Below are 17,755 nucleotides of genomic sequence, written 5' to 3'. Positions count from 1 at the left end.
GGACATTAATTAACTGAGATTTCTATTATTTTGTATCGATCCTACTTTCCTAGGTTATAATGACATTATACTCATTCCAAGAGGTGCCACGAATATACGTGTACAGGAGACGGCGCCCTCCAGCAATTACCTGGCCTGCCGCAATTCAACTGGTCACTACTATTTGAACGGTAATTTTCGTATAGACTTTCCACGTCCTATGTTTTATGCTGGCTGTTGGTGGATCTATCAAAGAAAACCAACTGGTTTTGCCGCACCCGATCAGCTGACTTGCAGTGGACCCACAACGGAGTCCATTACGATAATGATGTTGGTTCAGGACAAGAATTTGAGCCTAACGTATGAGTATAGCATACCAGAAGAATTGAGTAAGTCAACACCTGTAGAGTACTCGTGGACACATTCAGAGTTTGAGCCGTGTAGCGCTCCATGTGGTGGTGGTACGCAAACGCGTACCGTAACCTGTACCAATCGCATGACGCTCGAAGAAGTTGATCCCAACTTGTGTGATGCCAGCGCTAAACTACCCGAAGAGCAGGCATGTAACGAGGAACCATGTGCGCCCAGTTGGGTCGAAGGTGAATGGGGTAAATGTTCGAAAGGTTGCGGAGCTGATGGTGTGCAAAATAGAACTGTTACCTGCGAACGCATTTCGCCGAATGGGTAAATTGTCATATAAGGAATGAAAACTCTTTAAGATAGATAATTTAAATCTCAATTTTTTTTTTTTTTTTTTTTGTAGAACACACACGACAGAAGAAGACTCGGTATGTTTGGAGAATGTAGGCAACAAGCCGGCTACAGAGCAAGAGTGCAATAGAGATGTGAAAAATTGCCCAAAGTATCATTTGGGTCCTTGGACACCAGTAAGTTATACGGTTCCTTGAGAAAGAAAACTAATTCTATTAGACATTTTTTTGGACTAAAATAATTTCAGTGCGACAAATTATGTGGAGAAGGCAAACAAAAACGAAAAGTGACATGTTATATTGAGGAGAATGGGCGTAAGCGTGTACTTCCTGAAGAAGACTGCGTAGAGGAGAAGCCTCCAACAGAAAAAGAGTGCATACTGACTCCTTGTGAGGGTGTGGATTGGATTTTATCCGAATGGAGCGGGGTAAGAATTTTTTGTTGTAATCTTTAAGAGTTTTGTGGTAATGTTGAAACTGGACTACTTAAGTCATATGCATCCTAAAATTCTGTCTTCCAGTGTGAGGAATGTGGACAAAAGACCGAAACGCGTACCGCCGTTTGTGCTTCCAAATCTGGTAAGATTTATCCAGAAGAATTCTGTGCACCTGAAGTACCAACACTTTCACGTCCATGCAAATCGTCCAAATGCACACCAAAATGGTTCACTTCGGAATGGAGTAAATGCTCTGCGGCATGCGGAAAGGGTGTGCAGTCACGTATAGTAATGTGTGGGGAGTTTGATAGTAAAAGCATTAAACCTACTGACGAGTCGAAATGCGATGCTTCTGCAAAACCGGAATCGGAGCAAGAATGTGAAGGCGAGGAAAAAGAATGCCCTGGTCAATGGTTTACTGGACCTTGGACGTCCTGTAGTAAACCATGTGGTGGTGGAGAACGTACGCGGGAAGTTTTTTGTTTATCTAATGGCACAAAGTCGCTCAACTGTGATGAATCAAAGATTGAGTCTACCTCTGAAAAATGCAATACACAAGCATGTACGAAGGATGAACTTATTCCAGTTGATAGCACTACATCACCTATTACTGAAGATGACGAAGAAGATGATTGTGAAGAAGATGAGGAGGATGAGTTAGTTTCTAAAGAGGATCTCAAATTGGCGGAGGGTATTGAGTTGGATAAAGAAACAACTGCGCCAGTATCCCTCTTAACCGATGAACTAATGTTCAGTGATTCACCATACACCGAAGAATCAAGCGATATTGCTTCAACAGACATTCCATCTACGACAGTGGAGGGCTCCGGCGAGGGAACTGATATTACAGAGGATACTTCTCTTGTTAGCGAGGGCAGTGGAGATGAGTTTAGTAGCACGGTTGGAGCCTCAGATACTACTGAATCTGCCGGCACAACTACCTCGCCCATATCTACAGATTCTTCTCTTTCCACCGAGTCATCAATCTCTACTGATTCTGCGAAATCTTCAGAGACTACAGATACATCAGACAGCACCACTGTGTCTGTTTCGTCATCCGAAACTACAGGTAAATCTGAATCTTCCGTATCAACTGAATCTTCGAAATCCACAGATTCAACGGATACCACCGTTACCAGTTCATCGTCGGAAACCACAAGTATATCTGAATCTTCCGTAGCTACCGAATCTACGGAATCCTCAGATACCACTGATTCTTCTGATACCACTGTTGTATCTGAATCTTCGGTATCTACGGAATCATCAATTTCCCCAGATACCACCCAAACTTCTGAATCAGTATCAACTGATTTTTCACAATCTACAGATACAACTGAAATATTGGGATCAAGTAGTTCTACTGATAGTTCTGAAACAACAGAAATACCTGAGTCTACCGAATCTTCATCGTCACCTGAGTCTACCCAATCAACTGCTTCCGAAGGCACTGATCAAACTAGCTCTATCCAATCTTCAGCCTCAACCGTCTCAGGATCTACTGAGCCAACTGTTTCCACTGCTTCCGCGGAAACAACTGAAACGTCTGCTTCCACAGAGTCGACAGTTAGTTCTTCGTCTGACTCAACACAATCAACAGAATCCACTGAATCTACATCTACCGATACAACTGAATCAACAGTATCTTCGTCCACTGATTCAACAGAATCAACCACCGAAGTTTCAACTGAATCGTCAATATCCACAGAATCAATATCGACGGACTCAACGCAATCTACAGAGTCTACTGAATCAAGCTCCGAATTTTCCACTTTATCAACGGACTCTACTGAGTCGTCGGTTTCAGTTGATACTACTGGATCACCGTTATCAACGGAATCAACCGGAAGCTCCTCTGATATCACTGGTACTACTGCTGATGTTTCAAATGATTCGACGGGTACTCAATCAACAGTGTCAACTAAGACTTCTGTATCTACTGACACCGAAACAGTCTCTCCTGTCAGTACAGACTCAACGACCGGTTCCTCAGATAACACCGATACAACTGATATAGCTTCTACAGATTCCTCAGCAGCTACTTCAGATGTCACCACTGAATCCTCTGCAAGCTCTATTACCTCCGAGATCACCACGTCATCAGATTCCTCTGATACAACAGAAATATCTGAATCAAGCACTGATGTCTCCTCCACTACAGACTCTGGAATATCGGAGACTACAGCTGAGAGCAGTGGTTCAACAGAAAGTGAAACTACTGAAGTTTCAGAATCTACAGATATTTCGGAATCAACAGCATCAGGTTCGACAGAGGAAAGCACAACTGGTGGATCAGCAGAATCAACCACTGAAGGTGTGTCAGTGGAGTCAACCTCACACATTAGTACTACTGCAGGATCTACGTCAAGTACTGAGGCTGGAGAAAGCACGGAATCTTCCTCTTCTATTGGAACATCGGAAACAACTGAAAGTGGGCCTACTGAAACCACTTACACAACAGAAAGTGGAGCTACTGATTCCACCTTTGAGGGCTCAACGGTTGACATTTGGTCTACGACTGATGAAGATGAGGAGAGCACGCCTAATACGCTTGAAGCTCTTATCACAAAGGCTCCTAAACAGAAGAAATGCAAAGCCAAGAAGGACTGCAAAAAGGCAACATTTGGATGCTGCCCTGACAAAAAGACGCCTGCTAAGGGACCATTTGATTTGGGTTGCACGATTGTCAAAACTTGTGCGGAGACTAAATATGGTTGCTGCTCGGATGGTGTCTCACCTGCTGAGGGTGAGAACAATGAGGGCTGTCCTCAATCTCAGTGTGCGGAAACACTATTTGGATGTTGTCCAGATAATTTCACACCAGCAGAGGGAGAGGATGCTGAAGGATGTCCTGAAACTACGACGGCGCCACCAACAACAACTGTCGAATTGGTTACTGAGGGATCAGGAGAAACAACCGATACACCAGAGAGCACAATATCAACTGAAATGCCAGAAACTACTGAAACACCAGAAAGTACGGAAACACCAGAGAGCACAGAAAGTCCTGAAAGTACAGAAATTCCTGAAAGCACAACTGAAAGTAAAGTGGTTAAGTCATGCTCCTTCGGTGAGTTTGGGTGCTGTCCCGACGGAACGACCGAAGCTAAAGGAAAAGATTTTGAGGGTTGTGAATCAGCAGCGCCAACTGCCAGAAATTGTAGAGATACAGAATATGGCTGTTGTCCAGATGGTCTCACTGCTGCCACTGGGCCTGATTATGCAGGCTGTGCGCCTTGCACTCGTGAGCTTTACGGTTGCTGCCCCGACAACCAAACACCTGCTCATGGACCACTTGGCGAAGGCTGCTGTCTGAATACGGTCTACGGTTGTTGCCCCGATAACATTAACGCTGCACGTGGACCTAACTTTGAGGATTGCGATTGCAAATACACTCCGTATGGATGTTGTGACGATCAAAAAACAGCGGCACGTGGACCAAATAACGAAGGCTGCGGTTGTGATAATTCAACATTTGGTTGTTGCCCAGATAAAATTACACCTGCTAATGGACCTAAATTTGAGGGCTGTGCATGCCACACACTACAGTTCGGCTGTTGTCCCGATGGTATCACAATTGCACAAGGACCACATCACTACGGTTGTCACTGTTCGCAAACCGAGTTCAAGTGCTGTCCTGATGAAAAGACTCCAGCCAAGGGACCAGACGGTGAGGGTTGTACCTGCTTGGAGAGCAAATACGGTTGTTGTCCGGATGGTATTGCTGCGGCGGAGGGTGACAAATTCGAAGGTTGTGCATCGGTTAAAGAACCGCCACAAAAGGCATGCGGACTGCTAAAAGCAACTGGTCCCTGTGGCAACTTCAGCATTAAATACTTCTTTGACACATCGTACGGTGCATGCGCACGCTTCTGGTATGGTGGCTGTGAAGGCAACGATAACAGATTCGAAACCGAGTCGGACTGTAAGTCTACCTGTCAAGAGTATACCGGCAAAGAAGCCTGCTTCTTGCCAAAGAGTTCTGGCCCATGCACTGGCTACAATAAGAAATGGTACTTTGACACCGAACGCAATCGTTGTGAAGAATTCAACTACGGTGGCTGCTACGGCACTTCAAATCGCTTCGATAGCTTGGCCGAATGTCAGGCACTCTGCGCCATTGATGAGACGACACGTAAGTGTAGTGCTTGTATAAGTGTAAAATGTGACTTACATATATTTTTGCTTTTGTGCTTTTGTGCTTACAGCGCCTTGCGATCAACCCATGGAGGCTGGACCCTGTGAGGGCAACTTCGAACGTTGGTTCTACGACAATCAGACGGATGTGTGCCGTCCATTCAACTATGGTGGTTGCAAGGGCAATAAGAACAACTACCCAACTGAGCATGCGTGCAACTACCACTGCCGTCAGCCGGGCGTGCACAAAGGTTTGATCTCAGTGTTTAAGTTATCTTTGTACTTAATATATAGTATTTCGTTGTTATAAGATATTATAATATGCAAGTGGAATGCTAAGCTGTGCTATGCCATATGTTTTAGCTTAGGCGCATGTTTGAGGCTTGAGTGCACCTGCCTGCGTTATTTGGTGTTGGACTGCATATTTTTTTTTACAGAATTTTATCACTTTTATTTCTTATAAATTTTATTAATTTTAAGTTATTTGTGGTGTAACGGTACGCTAAACTTTTTCGACTTTCTGTTTTCTTATACTTACTATGTTGCATGTTCCTTTGTTGCTTGTTAAATTTTCCGCTTGCTCGTACTATATCAAAACAATTGCTACGTCCACACTTCACACACACAACAAACACCATACACATACACTCAAAAAATCACACGCACACACACATCCGTTTGCTGAATCAGACTATTGCTCGCTTCCTAAGCAAACCGGTGATTGCAGTGAACAACACGCGCGCTGGCATTACTCGGATGTGGACAAGCGGTGCATGCCTTTCTACTACACAGGTTGTGGCGGCAACAAAAACAATTTCCCAACCCAGGAATCTTGCGAGGATCATTGTCCCAAGGAAGTTGGTAAGACCTTGTACTTAAAGTTATTTCAAATATAGACTCGAGCACAATACACACCGACACTTACACACACAGACATTTTTGTGTCAACCGTCGCTTTCGTTGTTGTGTCAAGAAGTTGGTGTTTTTACCGCCGCCAACAAGCTTATACATTCATTTACTTATTCTTAAACGTACTAATACTTATTTTCGAAATATTCTACTCATTTGCTTACTAAATAGTCAAGGATGTTTGCGAAATACCAGCCGAGGTTGGCGCGTGCACTGACTACACTTCCATGTGGTACTACGACACCAAAGAAGAGCGCTGTCGTCAGTTCTACTATGGCGGTTGTGGTGGAAATGACAACAAGTTCGCCACAGAAGAAGCATGTCTGCAACGCTGCGAAAAGAAACCAGAGCCAGAACCGGAACCCCCACGCCAGCCTGAGCCAGAGCCCGCACCGGCACCTGCACCAGCGCCAAGTTCGAGAGAGGCCTGTCAGCTTGATAGGGATCCGGGCGATTGCAGAGCCTTCATATCTCAATGGTTCTTTGATAGAGAGACGCAGCAATGTCGTAATTTCTATTATGGCGGTTGTGGCGGCAATGCGAATCGGTTCAATACACTGGAGGAATGTAATCAATTGTGTGGCGATCAGCCGCCTGCTCCTGCTCCAGCCCCAGTTGGACCACCGGCTGCGAGCATGCATATTTGTGATATGCCTGCCGATCAAGGCGATTGTGATACCTATGCGATTAAGTGGACTTATGACAATGCTGAGGGACGTTGCAAGGAATTCTTTTATGGCGGTTGTGGTGGCAATGAAAATCGCTTTGAAACCGAAGCAGCTTGCAGCGATCGTTGCTTGAGTCCGGTAAATAATATTACCCTACGCTTTGGCGGCGATGACGAAGCGCCAGTAGTAGCGGCAGCACCAGCCTCTGAATCTGGCGAAGATAATACTTGCACCTTGCCGGCATATTATGGCAGCTGCGCTGATAACAATCAGACGCGTTGGTACTACAACTATGCTGATGGACTGTGTGATGAGTTCTTGTACGGTGGTTGCGGTGGCAATCAGAATAACTTTAACAGCGAAGAAGAATGCCAGGATCGCTGCTTCGATCAGCATCCCACATGCTCATTGCCACCAACGGCCGGTAGATGTGCGGAGCGTCTCATACGCTGGTATTATGACGAGCGCGACAAGCGTTGCTATGAATTCGAGTTCACCGGCTGCCGTGGCAACAGGAACAACTTCGTTACGGAGCGTGAATGTCTGCTGTGGTGCGGTAATGAGTCGCCGCAACAACCAGAGCCATCAGCTCCCGTAAGTAATCCAAAATTTTGTATTGTGTATACTGTGACTGTATGTTAAGGAAACTTAAGTCGGGTTTTGGATAATATGTTTTCACTTGAAAGATATTGCTAAAGATAAAATGCAAGTTCCAGTCTCGAAGACGTTGGTCAGAATAACGAAAAGTTTCTCCATTAAGGGGTTTCATGGGTTTTCTCGACCTAAAGTCAAAAATACATGTTTTAACTTAATTTACAACTTGGACGTAGTCGAAATTATGGTAATCGAAAATAAAAAAATCTTATCTCAAAGACCGCAAAGTTCTTCTGAAATCCGACTTCACAAACACAGTCGCGAGTGCACAAGTTTTCAAGGCTGTATCTCGGTAATTGTTACTCGGATCAACTTGAAAATTTAGGACAATATTCTAGAGGCGTCGTGAAATTTAATAATACGAGTATTATATCCGTATTATAAAATATTTTGAAACCCGTAAACCATTATAACCCCTCAACTTTGGTCGACATATTTTATTTATTATTTTAAGTTACTGTCACTGACTTTTATGTGGACGCGAGCTCAAAAGCATTTCTAATATTATTTTTTTCATATTTTTTCATAAGGAGTCTTTCTCAGTGTGTGATTTACCAGTGGAGGCTGGTGATTGTGAAAACGGCACTGTGGCTTGGTTCTACAACACTGATTCTATGGCATGTACGGCCTTTACTTACTCGGGTTGTGGCGGCAATGGCAATCGTTTTGAGTCTAAGGAGCAGTGCGATCGCCAATGTGGTGAATTCAAAGGAGTGGGTAAGTAGAGAACTAAAACAATTTGCTAAACTTTTACCAGTCAGGACAATCATGTAAACTTTGACGTCGTCTGCTAGATGTGTGCAATGAACCAGTTGATGCTGGTCCATGCTATCAATGGGAGGCACGTTACTATTACAATAAGGCGACGCGTACATGCGAACGCTTCAGCTTTGGCGGTTGTGAGGGTACTGGTAATCGTTTCATGCAACGTTCAGAGTGCGAATCGGTTTGCATTTTAGGTCAGGAGCCGAAGACGTTAGCTCCCAGAGGTAAAGAACGACGATTGCAACGGCTCATAATGAAGCGAAATTTTTTGCCTTAACTTTTCTCATTTTGTTTTCGTATTTGCATACTTTGAGTAGATATTTGCAAGCTGCCAGCACAGATTGGAAGATGTAATGATACAACAGCGCAAGAGCGTCGTTTCTTCTATGATGATGAGCGCGGCAACTGCATGCCCTTCATTTATTCAGGTTGCGCTGGCAATCAAAATAACTTCCGTTCATACGAAGCTTGCTATGACTACTGTGCAAGTAAGCGAATGCCAAATATCAAAGATGTCATTGTTTTGACATCTCTGAAACCACCACGCACCACTTTCACTCGTATTCACTCACCCATGCACTTTGCACTGTACTCATTATACTCTTCGCACAGAACACAAAATCCAACCACACATTCTATCGCACATCACTTGAACTGTTGAAATTTTGCAGCTTGCTAATAATTATATGTAAAAAGTCTTGCTGTGGAATGTTTACTTTAAGTTTTACTATATTATCATTACTTAGTTTTATGGTATTTTGTAGTTTGTATGCACTCTCATGCCATTTATTTACTTTGTTTGCACGTGGTAATGGGTTTTCACTGCCTGTATTATATAAGGAATATTATTAGTTTTTATTTTTACTCGCCACACAATTTTTTTGGTCACACTAATTATTCACACGCTTTCTCTATGTAGCAACCGAAAGTCCAGTGGCGGATCCTAAAAAGACGGAAGTCGTACCGAACGAATGTGAAACATATGAAAACGAGTGTCGCGCACAGCGTTGTCCCTTCGGCATACGTCGCGTGCCAGTTGACAATAGCGATTGCACACGTTGCATTTGCGAGAATCCTTGTGAGAATTACGAATGTGCCGAAGGTCAGCAATGCGCTGTCGATGTGTCGAATGATGCTTCCAGACAATTTGCACCTGTCTGCCGTGACACTAATAAGCCGGGTGAGTGTCCAAGTCTCAGCCAACCGGAGGGCGAGAATTGTGGTCGTGAGTGTTATACCGACGCCGATTGTCGCGAAGACAACAAGTGTTGCAGCAATGGCTGTGGTTTTGTGTGTGTTCGTCCGACGCAGCCGACATTACGTCCACGACCGCCAGTCACAGCCGCTCCGCCTGTCATCTATCCAGGTGAGTCGCCGGTGGTTTTGGAAAATAAGAAACCACAGGAGGTCGATATACAAGCGGCTGTTGGTGGAATCGCTGTCTTGCGTTGCTTCGCTACTGGCAGTCCACCACCGAATGTTACCTGGTCCCGCAGTAATGTGTTGGTAAGTTTTAGAGATGGTGGTTTTATATAATTTTGCAAATTTCCGTTAGATTTAGAGATCACGCGCTTATATTACATAAAAGCCGTTCAAGTAGTGGTGGTTTTCTCTCTGCAGTTTCAAACCTTGAAAATTCCAGCTGGACTTGGAGTACAACGAGTTTATAAATAACGGGGGTTTAATAAGAGCGCTAGAAAAAACGATTGGGGATATCAATGCAATTCTTTCTTTAATACCACGAGCACGCTTGCAGAAGTTCAGACGCTGAACCCAATTGTCGACGATTTTAAAACATAAATAGGCCGATCTTCAATCATCAAATCATTGACTATAGTCTTGAAGTAGCCGCACAGGAAATAGTCTAACGGCATCAAATCTCACAACCGAGGCGGCTAATTGATTGGGCCATTTCGTGAGAGAACACATTAACCAAACTTGGTTTGCAATAAATTGATTGTGACATTTGCTGTGTGGATTGTGGCGCCATCCCGTTGGAACCACATGTTGTCCAAGTCCCTTTCTTTCGGACATTTTTTTCGGAATGCAATGGCGACTCATACATAATGCACATTTTGCTTATTGACGAAGACATTTCGCCGAAAGTAAGCCTCATCCCTGAAGACGATTCATTTTAAGTTGTTCCTCAGTCAAATTCACGAACCGTGGTGGCCAAGCTGCTTCAGTTCTTGCTTCAATTTGATCTTGTAAGAATGCAGGTGAAGATCTTTTCGCAGAATTTGCCACACATCATAGAGCCTCCCAGCGCTTGGGATACGCTCAATTATTGATCTGACAGGACGATTATGACGGCCATAAATTGGACGTAGCGCTCTTTAAGTTGTGGCCAGTAAATTTTAATAATTTCGATTCGTTGTTGATTCGTATGTTTTTTCATGATGAAATGACAAACCTTATTTAAGGGAAAGGTCAAAGAAGCGGCAAAGATATGTCATCTTTTGCTGACCCTTCGGTTTACTTCTGGAGCGTCCCGTTGTTAAAAAAGTCGTGCAATCGAGTACGCTTTATATTGGCGATATCAAACCTTTAGTCGTTGTTTGTTTGGCGTTTCATTAACCATATGATACACTCCATCAAAAAGTGGAGAAGATCGACGAATCAGTGTAATTTTTATCAAGAAATTTTTGTTGACTTACTGGGAGGAGTTTCGCGGTTAAAATGATTATTTAATTTTTTTTTTATATACTGCGTATCGCAACATACTCACAATTGTATATGTCAATTTTATGATTTACTTAATCTCTGCTTTGCGCAGATCGACACCAACCAAGGACGTTATGTGTTGACCGCGGCTGGAGATCTGACCATTGTACAGGTGCGGCAGACGGACAGTGGCTCATATGTTTGTGTCGCCTCTAACGGACTGGGCGATCCAGTGAGTCGTGAGGTGCAATTGGCTGTAACAGGTATGAAATCTATTCTGCTTTCCTTATATGGTGTTGGTTTTACTAATACTATGCATGTATCGTTTCTTTTAATATTTCGCATGTTGATCAATGCTAATGCTTGTCTTACTTTGCCTAACAAATGCCAAAAATATGAAAAAAAAAATTGCTTTTTGCTTGCTGTGTGCTAACTTGAAATGCGTAGCGCCACTAGAGACACCCGCCTATGTTTATGGCGAAAAGAATGCAACACAACTGGTGAGCTTAAATCGGCCGGCGCAAGTGCGTTGTCCAGCCGGTGGTTATCCAGCGCCGCATGTAAGCTGGTGGCGCGATCGTAAACGTTTGGGTCTGATAAGCGATCGCTTCGAATTGACACGTGATTATTCGTTGATGTTCCGCTCCATACAGTTAACCGATCTGGGTCCGTACACTTGTGAAGTGTGGAATGGTCTCGGTCGTCCAACCTCAATGAAAGTTATATTAAAAGCAGTCGGGCCGGCACGTGCCGTCACCAATGCCGAATCACCATATCTGCAATATATAATAGATCCAGCGCGTGCGCCGGTCACAAGGCGACCCACATATCCATATCGACCACAACGTCCACCACAGCCGCCACCACCAGTTTATGTCGAACCACCGCGCCGTCAACCATTCGGTAAGTATCAATGAAGGCAAGTGCGCACGTTGTAAACCATATTTGGGTGGAATCGGGAAGGTTTGGTACTGGTTGTTGTACAATTGTATGGGAATGTGTTGCATGTTGTTTTTAAATCTCTTTGTATTATAAACCCAATAATAATATTTTTTTATATTTAATTTGCACAGTAAACGCACAAGCTGTCCTAACGCTGGACGCTAGAAACACATACACACCAGGCGCCTCGATCGCTATGAAGTGCGCGGTGCAGGGCATTCCCGTGCCGAGCGTAATTTGGACGAAGGACTCGATACCATTGCTTGCGAATGAGCGCATACAAATCACATGTAAGCGAAATTCTTTTACAAGACCTATTAGCGCACGTTATATATTGTCTTTATTGTCGTTATGCCCACAGCTGAGCCACACACTTTGGTGATACACAATACCACGTCCGAGGATACCGGCATGTACGGTTGTACGGCCAGGAATTCCGCCAGTCATAGCACGAGCGAAGAGCGCGTTACCATTGAGTGTAAGTTTTAGAAGCTTTACTATTTATCATAAACCTTTTTGACCTCGTTTTCTTCCGTTCTTTAGCTACGATACCGATCCATCCCGATTGTATTGATAATCCATATTTCGCCAACTGTAAACTAATCGTTAGCGGCCATTATTGTCGTCACCAGTACTACGCCAAGTTCTGTTGTCGATCATGTACGTTGGCTGGCCAAATCGCCTTCTCGCATCCGAATGCTTTATAGACGGACTGCTGGTTGCTTAGGCGATTAACTTCGCGCTCGTTGTGCGTAGCGCTATGAAAGCTGCCGTTTTTGATACAGCGCTTAAGCTCAAAGCAAAAATATAAAATTCCAAAAATCACAAAAAAAAAAAAAATAAAATAAAATACAAAAAAACATATATAAAAAGTAATGAAAATAACAGTACTATTAATGTATAATCGACGCACAAATTTAGTAACTAGTATTTGCTGACGTAAAATAAACTTTAAAAAAAAAAAAATTACACGCTACACTCTCTAAACTTATAAGTACACACACACATATAAATCTCTAAAAAGCTAACTCAGCTCGGCTAAGACGAGCTGCGAGTCCTCAGCTTATCTATCTATACTTTCCTCCCAGCAGCTGCATGCAATCAATAAATAAAACTCAAATGACTTTTCTTAAAAAAACGCACACTGTCACACATACATACGTCTACACGCATACAAACAAAAAATCAATATTATAAATAACGAAAAAATAGCTTTTACATATACATATATGTATGTATGTATGTATGTAATTATAAAGTATAAAGTTAGTTTTTAATTTGTTCCTATTTATTGTGCCAACCGAGGATCATTTGTGACGCCAATCCTTTTGAAATATACACACACACCTGCATTGGTATATAACGGTGTATATGCATGTGTATTTATATAAAAAACGTATGTCACATGCACGCTCACACACACAACCGCACACATAAACACATGTACTAATACTCAGAAAGAAAAAAAAAAAAAAAATAAGAAGAAAGCAAACGAACAAATGGCTGAACTCATGAATAAATTTGTGTGTTCGACCCATTTGCCATAAATGTCAATTTAAACGATTTATTTTTTGTAATTGCAAAGTGCCTTACTTACGATTTATTATTGTTGTAGAGATTTGTGCATTGATTTTTAAGAAGTCCAAATGAAAGTTAATACAATTTTGTAAATAAACTAATGATGTAAAAGAGAATGAAAAAATCGTGTTTCATTACAATACATACAGTTAGATTTGGAAACTAAATTGCAATTAGTTGAAAAGTGAAGCTGGTTGTGGCTTTGATGACAATGATGATGAGATTGCGAAAAGCGCCATCCGTCACTAGAAACGATACACAATGAAGCCTGCGAAATTGCTCGCAGACGGATCGAATGAGATGTAATGCCTTAACGACAGAAACGGTTGTCAAGATCAAGTGGAAGAAAAACACTTATACTCGAGAGAACTGGAGGATGACCGTTCAGAACTTACTGGTAGCACAAGCTAACCGGATGGACATAAGAAACACCTATACATGCAGAAGATGTAGGGAAGTAGTAAGTAGAGAGACGATGGAAAACCTTTGGGACTAGACGGAGTATCAGAATTTGATCTTCTTCTTATTTATTGGCGTAGACACCGCTTACGCGATTATAGCCGAATTTACAACAGCGCGCCATTCGTTCCTCCTTTTCGCTGTTTGCCGCCAATTGGGATTCCAAGTGTAACCAGGTTCTTCTCCATCTAATCTTTCCAACGGTGTGCTTGTCATTCATAACTCTGCATCATAAATTCCTGTTTCATTTTATTATTTATATTTTTTGGCAAAGAGGTCATTTTGCAATTAGAGTTTCCATAAGAGGGGGCAGTGTATGCAATTAGTCTAATTTTTTAACTGTTGTAAGGCGTGATCCGGGTAGAGGTACTTTTTTAAATCGCTTTTTTATGAAAGATGATCTTGAGACAAAGCATTCAGTATTGCAAAATGTATAGCAGCAGTAGCTGAGTGTACTCGAAGACCGTGGAGAGTCGATTCGGCGCCGTTCGCACCAACTGGGACTCGTGCATTTTACGTCCAGATCAAATTTTGCTCAGCGAAGAGGCCTATTTCTGGCTGAATGGGAATTGCCGAATTCGGGACGAAGAGCAACAGGAAAAGATTCAAGAGCTACCATTTCATCCATAAAAAACAACGGTTTGGTGTGGTGTTGCAGGTCGGTGGAATCATCAGTCCATATTTCTTCAGAAATAATGCCGGTGAGAACGTTACCGTATTTTTACTAAAATTTTCGGTTTGAGCACTCCAAAATTAGCAAGAAACCATCTGTTTGTTATGACCAATGAATTGGTCATAATAATACAAACAATATAATATTGAAATAGAAAGTAAATAAAGAGTTTGTAAAGTATAACTAAAATGTTAGTTTTGACAAAAAAAAAAAAAGCCTGTGCTGGCAATGCTGGCTGTTTGAAAAAATCAATAATGCCATTCTCTAACTGCTTTTCGCAATTAACCGTGCAGCTGTTGGCGATAACATACCGGACATGCGCACTGCGTCGCTGCATTGGCATTTTGTTGTAGTCATAGAAGTAGGAGAAAATTGCAATCAAACAAAGGCATATCAAACTTAGACAATTAATTTAACGCCACGTCTGAGGCCACGGTAAGAAATGCCTATCATGGAGGATAGCGGCATAGATAGTGAGGATAAGCAGTCGAATAGCTACGAAGATTCTACAGTGGTAAGTCTAGTGGTATACCTTCTAGCTCAGTAAAAATATTTGCATTGCATTACTGCATTGTATTGCTGTTGATTATAGCCAATATTGGAAAAAGCAACAACACCAACTAACACAATGACTGAGGCCTATGATGTGGCCGCAGTTAGCCATATGGCGGATTTGGAGGTTGTCTTCCGTGGTAGCAGTGGTACAAAGCTGGCAAGTAGTGCAAATGCAGTTGTGCCAGAAGCTAACACAAATAAAACGATTGTCACAAAAGCAGTAACGTCAGCAGCGCTAACGGGTGGTGAGAGTGAAGATGAATCCACAACGACTAGCAATCAACCGGCACCGAACACCTGTCGCATCCTGCAGCGCAAACTAGAGCTGAAAGTAGAACGGGCGAGACGAAACTTTAGTCAGCACCAGCAGCAGCAAGAGCAGGTGTGTAGGCAGTCAATAATAATGGCGGAACTATTGCATGATGCATCAAAATCGATTTTTCATTTAACTGTTTTTTTAGACACGAAAATCTCAATCAGCGAACCTCATACCCATTAGTCGGTTGCCCATACCAGGCGATTCGGAGCAGAAACCACTTGTAGATTATAAGTCCGATAGCAGGTTTGTCTCTAATATCATTTTTGTAAGGCAGAAAAAGAAATTGAGAAACGATTTTTAATATTACAGTGAGGAACCCGAGGAGATTTCATTCTTTCCTGCTAAACTGAAAAATGCTCAGCGACAGCGAAAAACGGAACTTAGCGACACTTTCAGCATACAGGAAATGACTATAGAGTCAGACTTGGACTCCGACGATAGCGGCTCGCAAAACCTCGAATTGTTGCCACCGCTGAGAAAGACGAACTTTTTGGAGAGTTTGAAAATTTGCTTCGGCTGTGGGAATAGAAGAAGCTAACTGCGCTGAGCAAACTACAAAACATTTAACGGAACAATGCAATAAAAATCAAGTTGTAGCCAAATTGTATACACTAACTTACGACAAATATACATGAAACGTGCAAAATGACTGAGAAGTACATAATTTATTCAGCTAGTTGTTATTTTATCATATACTGTGCCCAAAAAATAAGGTGACATTGCATTTATTTTGAAAATTCTTTATTTATTCATCCAAATCAATTTCATCCCCTTCCAAGTAATCCCCTCCCGATGCAGTGCACTTATGCCAACGGATTTTTCAATCTCAGGTGAATACGGTGGTTGCGAAATGATGTGGGTAGAGTTGTTGGCGAAATGATCACGAATTACGAGGGCCATTTTTCCAAAAAACTCAATATTTTCAACCAGTCGAGGTTTGACGCGCTTAAGGCCCAAAACATCCTTCAAAATGGTATTGGCTGAGCCTTTCGATATGCCAACTTCATCAGCAAGGTCTCTAATTGTTAATCGATGGTTTCAACACCAAATTTTTTTGTTGAACGTGGCTTCGTCGGTTGAGGTTGATGGTCGTCCTTAGTTTCGACACGTTCACGGTCAGCTTGGAACTCACTATAACACTTGTAAATATTTTTTTTAGGCACAACCTCATCACCAAAGGTTTTCTGCAGTAGAAAATTGATTCTGTAAACAAAGTTTAATGCAAGTTCTTTGCTCAACAGATGTCGAAATCGCAAAAAACGAAAAAACTCACTTTTAGCAGCTCACAAAACGACACGTATCTCAAACACTAATGAATATTTAATTCATATTAAGTTTATGGCTAAAATCTGTGGGAATTTGACTAAACAACTTGACTCGACTCAGTACCGTTATAAGCTTAAACTACACGCGTTTTGTTATTAAGCAACTTTGTATCCATTAAGTTTTCGTTATTTTGAAAACGAGATGATGTTTGTGGAAAATGGTCAAAGATATGTAATTTGTTTATAAAATATCAATGGCCGATGATTCCACTGGCCCACAAAACTCATGAAAGCGTTGAGTTTTCTGGATGAAATGACAGTTCTTGAATCTCTTCACGTTGCTCTTCATCCCATTGAGCCAGAAATGTTCCTTATGATTGAATCAAACTTAGCTCGAAAACATCGGATCTTCTTGAAACTTTTCAAAAGCTCTAGGCGAAGCGATGTTGCTTAGAAAGGTCTAGTGGCTTCGGTTGTTGCACAAGTTGTAATTTATGCTGAGATCTGGAGTTTAGTTGAGTTTTCTAGCAGTTTCTTTTTTCTTTGGTATTTTGGATTTTACTTTTTTTACCCAAGTGATTGGTTGTTTCACATTCTGTCTTCTTAGATTGCCATCATATTGTAAAAGTTTTAGAAGTTCAAGTGACAAATTATTTTACAGATCCACTCGTATTATAAATGAATGATGCTGAATACCAGCAGTATTCTGGTTGTGCAACCCTGTTTTAAATAGCTTACTTAGGTATTACAAATCAAAATTTTACACGGGAGTTCTGCTTTCTTTTAGATAGAACAAGAGAAGTTCGATATTTCGTTCAAGTTTAAGTTTCAGTAAAATTAATTTGGCCGTGATTAATATGAAAGACGAGAAAGTTTAAGTTTAAGTTTAAGTTTAAGTTAAAGTTTGAGTTTAAGTTTGAGTTTAAGTTTAAGTTTAAGTTTAAGTTAAAGTTTGAGTTTAAGTTTAAGTTTAAGTTTAAGTTTAAGTTTAAGTTAAAGTTAAAGTTAAAGTTAAAGTTAAAGTTAAAGTTAAAGTTAAAGTTA

General features: G+C 41.8%; 2 protein-coding genes across 6 annotated transcripts in view; both read left to right on the top strand.

Moving 5' to 3' along the window:
* The window catches only part of LOC108965658 (papilin), a 55,996-nt gene extending 43,168 nt beyond the window's left edge, over window positions 1–12,828 (top strand). The window contains exons 5-20 of one of the 5 annotated variants that reach the window (XM_018928207.1): window positions 54–663; window positions 743–866; window positions 938–1,117; window positions 1,211–5,258; window positions 5,332–5,511; window positions 5,951–6,121; window positions 6,341–7,431; window positions 8,022–8,208; window positions 8,286–8,480; window positions 8,574–8,744; window positions 9,176–9,762; window positions 11,033–11,183; window positions 11,368–11,823; window positions 11,994–12,152; window positions 12,224–12,340; window positions 12,406–12,828. In XM_018928207.1, the coding sequence (XP_018783752.1) occupies window positions 54–663; window positions 743–866; window positions 938–1,117; window positions 1,211–5,258; window positions 5,332–5,511; window positions 5,951–6,121; window positions 6,341–7,431; window positions 8,022–8,208; window positions 8,286–8,480; window positions 8,574–8,744; window positions 9,176–9,762; window positions 11,033–11,183; window positions 11,368–11,823; window positions 11,994–12,152; window positions 12,224–12,340; window positions 12,406–12,569 (8,591 nt within the window). In that variant the 3' untranslated portion in view covers window positions 12,570–12,828. The remainder of the gene's footprint in view (window positions 1–53; window positions 664–742; window positions 867–937; window positions 1,118–1,210; window positions 5,259–5,331; window positions 5,512–5,950; window positions 6,122–6,340; window positions 7,432–8,021; window positions 8,209–8,285; window positions 8,481–8,573; window positions 8,745–9,175; window positions 9,763–11,032; window positions 11,184–11,367; window positions 11,824–11,993; window positions 12,153–12,223; window positions 12,341–12,405) is intronic. The other 4 variants (XM_018928208.1, XM_018928210.1, XM_018928209.1 and 1 more) reach the window with 4 other exon arrangements.
* Window positions 12,829–14,891: 2,063 nt separating this feature from the next.
* Window positions 14,892–16,082, top strand: LOC108965657. The gene is made up of 4 exons (XM_018928206.1): window positions 14,892–15,086; window positions 15,165–15,509; window positions 15,589–15,689; window positions 15,756–16,082. The coding sequence occupies exons 1-4, from the start codon at window positions 15,015–15,017 to the stop codon at window positions 15,982–15,984; spliced, it is 747 nt and encodes a 248-aa protein (XP_018783751.1). The 5' UTR covers window positions 14,892–15,014; the 3' UTR covers window positions 15,985–16,082.
* The last annotated feature ends 1,673 nt before the right edge of the window (window positions 16,083–17,755 follow it).

Source organism: Bactrocera latifrons, unplaced genomic scaffold (assembly GCF_001853355.1).
Source record: "Bactrocera latifrons isolate USDA-ARS-PBARC rearing strain unplaced genomic scaffold, ASM185335v1 scaffold_144, whole genome shotgun sequence".
Classification (NCBI taxonomy): Eukaryota; Metazoa; Arthropoda; class Insecta; order Diptera; family Tephritidae; genus Bactrocera; species Bactrocera latifrons.
This window is presented reverse-complemented; position numbering and strand designations above follow the sequence as displayed.